The sequence below is a fragment of the Centruroides vittatus genome, unplaced genomic scaffold (assembly GCF_030686945.1).
Source record: "Centruroides vittatus isolate TY-2023 unplaced genomic scaffold, ASM3068694v2 contig_301, whole genome shotgun sequence".
In the NCBI taxonomy this organism is placed as follows: Eukaryota; Metazoa; Arthropoda; class Arachnida; order Scorpiones; family Buthidae; genus Centruroides; species Centruroides vittatus.
This window is the reverse complement of record NW_027121927.1, coordinates 3,509,346-3,517,304: the sequence shown is the minus strand read 5'-3', so window position 1 is coordinate 3,517,304 and position 7,959 is coordinate 3,509,346. Positions and strand designations below refer to the sequence as shown.

The 7,959-nt window shown below is 24.0% G+C and overlaps 1 protein-coding gene across 1 annotated transcript; it reads left to right on the top strand.

Annotated features, from left to right (window-relative positions):
* The first annotated feature begins 816 nt into the window (after positions 1–816).
* LOC136972811 (U8-agatoxin-Ao1a-like) lies at positions 817–7,505 on the top strand. The gene is made up of 4 exons (XM_067267449.1): positions 817–922; positions 4,701–4,812; positions 5,188–5,248; positions 7,083–7,505. The coding sequence occupies exons 2-4, from the start codon at positions 4,731–4,733 to the stop codon at positions 7,219–7,221; spliced, it is 282 nt and encodes a 93-aa protein (XP_067123550.1). The 5' UTR covers positions 817–922; positions 4,701–4,730; the 3' UTR covers positions 7,222–7,505.
* Positions 7,506–7,959: the final 454 nt, after the last annotated feature.

Here is a 7,959-nt window from a genome sequence, read left to right as displayed (position 1 = left end):
AATTCATTATTCTCAAAGGGAATATATTTTAAATTAAGCTTGATTTTCTTATGAATATAATATTCAGGTTATCTCGAGGGTGAGCTTATTCCATAAAATTTTGTAGCTACTTAAATATGAAGATAAGAAAATTTTCTGTAGAAACAGCTCTTTAAAAATTGTAATCCTAAAATGTTAGCAGTTTTATAATGTAAATCTCTGAAAAAAATTGGTTTTTTTAAAACCCAAATACTTAGAGTTTCCTAAAATATAAAACGGATTAATTTTTTGATGCCAAAATATTATCTAAAAAATTCATTTATGCTTTTATTAACTGCTGAATATTTAAATATTTAAGATAAGAAACTGAATTTCTCTTAAATTTTGCTTATTTTAATTAATATTTAAATTATTTAAATAAAGGGGAAAAATGAATAAAAGAAACATTCGAAGAAACTGTTTCTAAGAAAATGTTATTTTTTTTATTTTTGTAATTAATCATTGCAATGTTTTACCAATCAAAATTTTGTTTTTATAGTACCTAAAGGAGTTTTGTAGTTACTGTAAGCTTTTCTAGAATTGCTCATTGTATACTTATCAAAAGCGAAAGTTCTACCTCTGAAAAATCGAAAGTATTTTTTTCTTGTTTCTAAAAGCCAAACTTTGAATTAACTATTGTAATTTTTTAAATAAAGTAACATTATTGAAACTGAAAAGAGTAAACAAATTCAAAGTCAATCAGATTATATTCGCATTCAGAGCATCGTATCTTAAAGAGAAATGTCTCACTTACGCCCAACACGTGTTCATCGATTTTCATCAAAGAGCATGCTCAGAAGCAACAACTGGATGGTATAAAAGACTCTCTATACACCAAACAGATAATCTTTGCCAAGTTACAACTTCAATTGATAGCTTTCACACTGTCTTTCATACTTAGAAGGTAAGTCTTTTCGTTTACATTTATCCTTACAGTTCACCTCTATCAAATGCATTTATTAAAGTTTCTTGAAAATTGTTTTTATTTGTTTCATTTTGTAAATATCATACTTTTAAAATATTATATTAATTGCTAAGAGAAATTGATGACATAAATCTATTTATTTTTGTAGGTTTATAAAAGTATTTTTAGATTTATAAAATTAAATGTGAAAAATAAAGTACGATGAAAAAAATTGAGTATGGAAAAAAAAGTAGAAATAAAATTACAGGTGAAAAAATGAAATACGTAATAAAATTGAAACTTTCTTGTAAAATTTTAATATTGTAATTTTTAAATTGCTTTGTGAATTGTACCAGTTGTTATACTACAATTGTTTGAATTGTTTTGCGTACCTTGTCATTTCGCTTACCAGATTTATTTGAATTATTTCTAATTTCTGTACTAGAACTGTCTGAATTATTCACACGCTTTTCTGATTTTTGTACCAGAATTGTTGGAATTGTTTCACATATTTTATAAGTTCTTGTATCAGAATTATACCAGATTTCATTTTTGCTAAAGAGTTCTTTTATCAGAAATCCGTTCAACTGGCACCAGTTTCTTATACTAGAATTCTTGTTATTGAGTTCTTGTACCAGTTCTCATATTAGAATTTTTGTATCAGAATCGCTGGAACTGTTTTACATATTTTATAAGTTTTGGTACCAGAATTTTACTAGGACTTTTTCTTGTTATCGAGTTCTCATACCAGTTATTACACCAGAATTCTTGTGCGACAATTGCTAGGGTTACTTGACAAACGTATTAATTTTGGTATCAGATTTGATTGAATTATTTCGGGTTCTTAAACCAGAATAATTTGAATTAGTACAAGAATTGGTAAAATATTTTTATAATTCAAACAATTCTGGTACTGGTTTCTGTAACAGAATTTTCCGAATTATTTCACATATTTTACCGGTTTTCGTACCACGGTTATTAAATTACGCCATACCCTTTACTATTTCTTTTACCAGATTTGTTCGAATTACTCTAGTTTTTGTACCAGAATTGTCCGAATGACTTAAATAATTCTTGTACAAAGAATTATATGAATATTTCATAAAATTAAAGAATGTTTACATAAGAAATCAGTAGTGAATTTATTTATTTTTGAATAAATGAAAATGTTTGGAGTAGAACACGAGAAAGACGTTTTCTGTTGAAAAAGACATCTCACTGTCACTTAAAATAACATAAAGATTGAGTCTGAAACAGAAAAATCCACTAGAGACAAGCTCTGGTCACTACTAGGATTAAGCTATATCAGTGAAAGTTGCAACTAATGAGAAAATTCACAGAAATACAGATATTCTTTGTTTTTCCTGTTTTCTTTCTCATGTTTTCTTTCTGTTTCCAGTATAATAAGAATAAATCCTTTCAAAAAGTAAATAAAGGAATTGCTTTTATTAAAATAAAGTTAAATTAAAGCGTCAAAAAAATCAATCATTCATTAGTAATACCCATCGGTAATTGTTTAGATTTATGTTAATGAGATTCATTTCGATAATTTAAATATTTAAATATTTATTTATATATATTTAAATTAATTATTTAAATTCTTTTACAAACATATTTTATAATTAATGTAAATTGATATTTTCTAATGTATTTTTCGAAAAATAGAAAACTGCATATGGAAGAATTACCTGACAATTCTGAACGTAACAAACATTAATCAGTTTAGTTTTTTTCTGTTTACTTTAAGTAAACAAACAAAAAAGCCATTTTTTATTTTTTTATGCTGTTAAATTTGATCTACTCCATTACTTTCAATGAATGTTTATGTTAAAGTTTTTTTAGAAAATTGATTTTATTAATTTCTTTGATTCTTCGTTAGTTTAACAATATTAAATAAGATGAATTATTTATTGTAGGTAACATAATTCATACTAAATTTATTTTATAAAAAAGTATGTATTTAATATTATTAATCCTGTTTCAATCACTGTCAAAATTGCTGTGAATCAATACGAATTTTTTTTACAAAATTATTTTTATTACTTAATTTTTTAAAATTCTTTATTAATCTAATAAAACTTAAAATACTAATATATCATTCGGTATAATTAACATAGCTCTTGTCATATTTATTAACGTTGATTCTAAATAAATTAACACTGATGTGAATCAATGTTAAGTTTTTTAGAAAATTAGTTTTAATTATTAAATTTTTAGTTAATTACATAACAAAGATGAGCAACTGAATGATTCAAATTAAATTAGCGTTTAATATTATTCGTGTTATTTGATGTAATTCATCACGTCTTGGATAACAGATAAAAATACTCTCTTAGCGATGAAACATTAAACGATTCTTGAAATCAATAAAGTAAACATTGATCAAAATTTCAAAGGAAACTTTATAAATCATTGTTTCAAACTTTGTTTTTCTAGATATTGCACAAGTTTTATTGATTTCAATTAAGAATTTCTCAATAAAATTACAACAAATACTCTTTGAAGTCAATTTCCAGTTTTGACATTTTTAAACGTTTTTTCTTCTTTATTATGAGATTACCTCAGGTTGATTTTCTCTTTCGAAATTAGTTTTGATTCAATAGTGAGGTTGACAATAGGAATTTTTTTAAAAAAGGTTTTTTAGGGTAGACAAACTCGACCTTTTCAGTAGACAAACAGATTTTGCTCAGGTAATCGGTTATCTGATAATGACTTTAGCTAACAGAGAATTGGATTACTTCGATTGTTATATCAAATTTCTACGTTCAAAACGAGTCTTTATCATTTTACAATTGATTTATACAAAGGCCAGAAGTCAAATAGCTCTATAATGATATATAGATTATGTGATGTAAACATAGTTGTACCTCTGGAGAGATTATAATAATCCAAAAAGACATAAATCCGCACGAGTTAATTGGCAAAGTTTATTTTAATTTTACCAATTAAATTTTAACAACTTTATCTAACTGACATCGGTTAATTATCTTTCATCCCTTAAACTCTTTATTGACAATTATTGCTCATAATTTTGTAATTAATTTACAAATTATGATAATAAAATGTATAATAAAATATTCCTTATCACGTAAGAAATTTCTTACTGTTCAATTTTAATAAATAAAAATATAATGTAATATAAATTAAAGTATATTGTATAATTACAATTATTCAATTATAATGATAGTGTAATTTCATTATAATATAAAATAAAATGTAGCCTACAATGAAATGTTCTTCTTCATATAAGAAATTTCTTAATTTCTTAGATGAAAAAGAACAGATATTCGTCCTTTTTCAATTATATAATTAACTATTTAGAAAGAGTTAGCATGTGATATGACTTTATTTGATATTCTCAGTTTATTTTATTTTGTTTTTTAAAATTCTCTTGATTATCTTAAATTCAATTTATGTTTATATAAGGTGTGTTTTTATTGCCAAGAAGTACACAAAATTAGATCAATATTGCAGATAAAAGTAATATATAAAATAGGTCAGAACTTTCAAGTTCTTAACTCTTTATCCAGCTTATCTCAGCTTAGACTCAATACTTGGATCAAAAACAGTATGGAAATGGTAGAGTTTACTACTAGAGGATCATGAAAAATACCTTCATCCATCTATTATAAATAAATATGGCTAGCAATAAAGGACAACATAAACAAATTTTTTAGATTTAATATACAATATATTTTAATTTTTAGTAAAAATATTATAAAATTTGAATATTTTTATAATTTTTTATAAAAATTCAATTTTTTTTTTGTTTTTTTAGAAAAAAAGAACAAATTTGGGGTTCACGAGTATGAAACATTCTGCCGTTATTAGTATTGTTCTGATACTTATTTTGGCTCAGAGTTTAAATGTTATGTCATATTATGGTAACGGTAAGTTTCAAAAAATATTATTAAATTTTTAATTACAATAAAAATATTATAAAAAATGTATAAAAAACTCTTCAAGTTTGCTTACTTGAGAATAGAAGAGTAGTGTTAAAAACGCAACAATATAAAAATTTCGCAAATAAAAAGTGTTTTCTTTTTAGATAATTTAAGTAAATTACTTTGAGTTTCTTTTGCGTTTGTTAACGTCCAATTAAATTTATATAGTGCGCGTGTATGTTTATTTGAAACAAAAACGAGACATTCTTCTTTCGCTCGAAATTATTATGACAATTATTGTAGAAAGATACAAAAAACTAAATGCAAAAAATAAGTAAGACATTTTAGATATAGAAATATCTAAGATAATTGTTCTTGCAGAAGCCAGTTTATTGGATGATTACAACGATGGACTTGCTCGTTTTCTATTCTTTACGAGAAAGTAAGTAATATTTAAATTAAAATTTGTTTTTTAGAATTTTTAGTTGAAGAATATAAATGATTTTTTATTTATTTTTATTAATTTTCTTCGTTATTTCTTTGATCGAAATGTATAATATTTTATGTGGAAGGATGGAATCTCGTTTATATTATGGGAAAAATAAGGCATGATGGCTCCCAAGAGACAATAACAATAATCTATACCGCTCAATAAATAACTCAGACAGCTTGTAACTCAATAACCTAAATATTAGATATTTTTTTGGAAATTAAACAATAAATTAATTAGATTATAATTTTGCCGTTTATAATGTATTTTTTGGAAGAAGTTTTCTTAAATAAAACAATTTTTAAAACGCGTTAAAGCGCTCAATTTACTTTGAAAAATGACAGTTTTTATGGAATTTTTTAACGGTGTAACGGAAATATTTTTTATTATTATTTTTGAATTCTTTGCAACGTTTTATATTTGTCTGTAACGTAGATTGATGAAATTTTTCGTTGAAATTCCTCAAAATTTTCTTTAAAAGCCTATAAACTTGATAGGATATAGACTATATTAATTAATTAAATTCTCCAATAGTGATGATCAAATTATTAATTTATTGAAAAAAATGTTATCTCTTTGAATGATAAATATTTTGTAGATTTCTATTGATGATGATTCAATATATGATTCTATACTTACATTTTAACAATTTTTTTAGATATTTGAATGGAAAAAAACTTCAAAAATTCTAAAAAAAAGCTGTAGATGCGGTAGCATATGCAGTAGGCCTGATTAATTAAATTTTCCAATAGTGATCATAACTCTTGCTTTCTATGAATAACATAACAGTCAGTCCACAGGTTTCTTTGAATATATATTAGATTTTAACAATTTTTAGAGATTTGAATGGAAGAATAATTTATTTAAATCTCTTTTCTTCGATCACCGATAACAACTTCGTAAATGCGGACTTAATATTGACTTTTATTTAAATAGATGCTTCAGGTTATAACTTTCTTTATTATCACTTTCATTTCAATAATGGATATTTTTATTCCATTTTAGAAAATGAATAGAATATTTATTATTTGAACGCCAGTAGTTTTTATTTAACTTTGGTTAAAATTTAACTGAAGTTTAATATTTTAAAGTAAAACCACAAATAATTCTATTAAGCTAATTGAATACAATTCTAAAATTTCTTTCTTAGTAAAGACATAATCTATTACTTTTCTAAATTCAGCTTTATGTTCTTTCAAAGTAAACAATTTCATCACAAAAAATACCTCTTAACGTCATATCCTCGAGTATAAAATATTTATTTAACATTTATCTTTAATTTTATCTGCGTTCTGTTATATATGTTTAAATTTGAACTGAAATTGTTGTTAATTAAATTTTCCTTTTCTATATTTTATAATTTATATATAATTTTAATAAATTATAAGTTGAATAATTATAAAAATATTAAATTATCATTTGAAACTGTTTAATTGTTTTTTTTTTAAATTTTAAATTGTATAAATTAAATGTTGACGATTTAAGTGAATTTAAATGTATGAACAAATTAAAAATTAAGAGATTTTTGAATAAAAATTTATTAGAACTTTCCAGTTTTTCCCCTTCAAAAACATTCTGAGAAATAAAATCTTCCAAAATGTCAACATTGACTTAGACAATGTGAAACTATCACGTTTCTTGTCTTATTTTTCTTTTTAACAGAGTGACAAAAAGTCACGAAGGGTTTCTAAATATCATTGTTTAAAATAAATGTCTGTCTTTATTGTCAGGTTTCTTTATTTTTAAATTATACTTTTTTTTTTTTTTTTTTTTTTTTTTTTGTTAGGAGAAGCTGCATAAGACGTGGTGGAAGTTGCGATCATCGACCCCATGATTGCTGTTTTAGTTCTTCGTGTCGATGTAATCTTTGGGGTACCAACTGTAGATGCCAAAGACCAGGATTGTTCCAGAAATTGGGAAAATAAATTTTCTTTGGATAATTATGTTTATCTTACCAAACAACTTCTGCTTATTGTATAATTTATTTTCCAAATAAATTTATTCTATGTGCTCAAGGCACTTATTACAAAGACAGTAATATATATAAATATATACTTCCGAGCTTCCTAAGAAAGAAATTTTAACGTTTTTTGAAAAATATATTAATAAATATACAGAAACAAATCTTTTCGGATTTAAGAAATATTTATTGTTAATACGTTTTTGAAAAATCATAATATTCGTTATAATGTTAATCAAGTCATTTAAGTAGCACAAAGATAATATACATATTTTCTAATTTTTTAAAAATAAATTAGTAAATTTAGATGTTATTCAAATTAAATTACATTTCTAATTGTTATAAATGGAATTGTAAAACAAAAAAGCAAAAAAATTTCTTTGAAACTGTTTCGTTCTTTAAAAAAACTCGATTTATCGTTAAATAAATAAAATTGTTTTATTCCTGAATTGATGTTATTTTTATAAACGAATTAATTAAATTCGATTAAAGTATTTAGCAATTAATTAAGCGAATTGTGTTATTTTTAAAGCCATAATTAAATTCATTTAATGCATTTCTTGGACATCAGCAAGTGATTAAACTAGTTCAGGATAAGTCATGTACCGTCTATAGCAGAATTTCTTAACCTGAGGGGCAAACATACACACACACACACACACACATACACACACCCTGAGAGTACGAGATGCCTTTTCTGGGT

Coding starts and splice junctions, on each gene's coding strand:
- LOC136972811 (XM_067267449.1), top strand. CDS start 4,731: ATGAAACATTCTGCCGTTATTAGTATTGTTCTGATACTTATTTTGGCT. Junction 4,813..5,187: donor TATGTCATATTATGGTAACG/GTAAGTTTCAAA, acceptor TTGTTCTTGCAG/AAGCCAGTTTATTGGATGAT. Junction 5,249..7,082: donor TTTCTATTCTTTACGAGAAA/GTAAGTAATATT, acceptor TTTTTTTGTTAG/GAGAAGCTGCATAAGACGTG.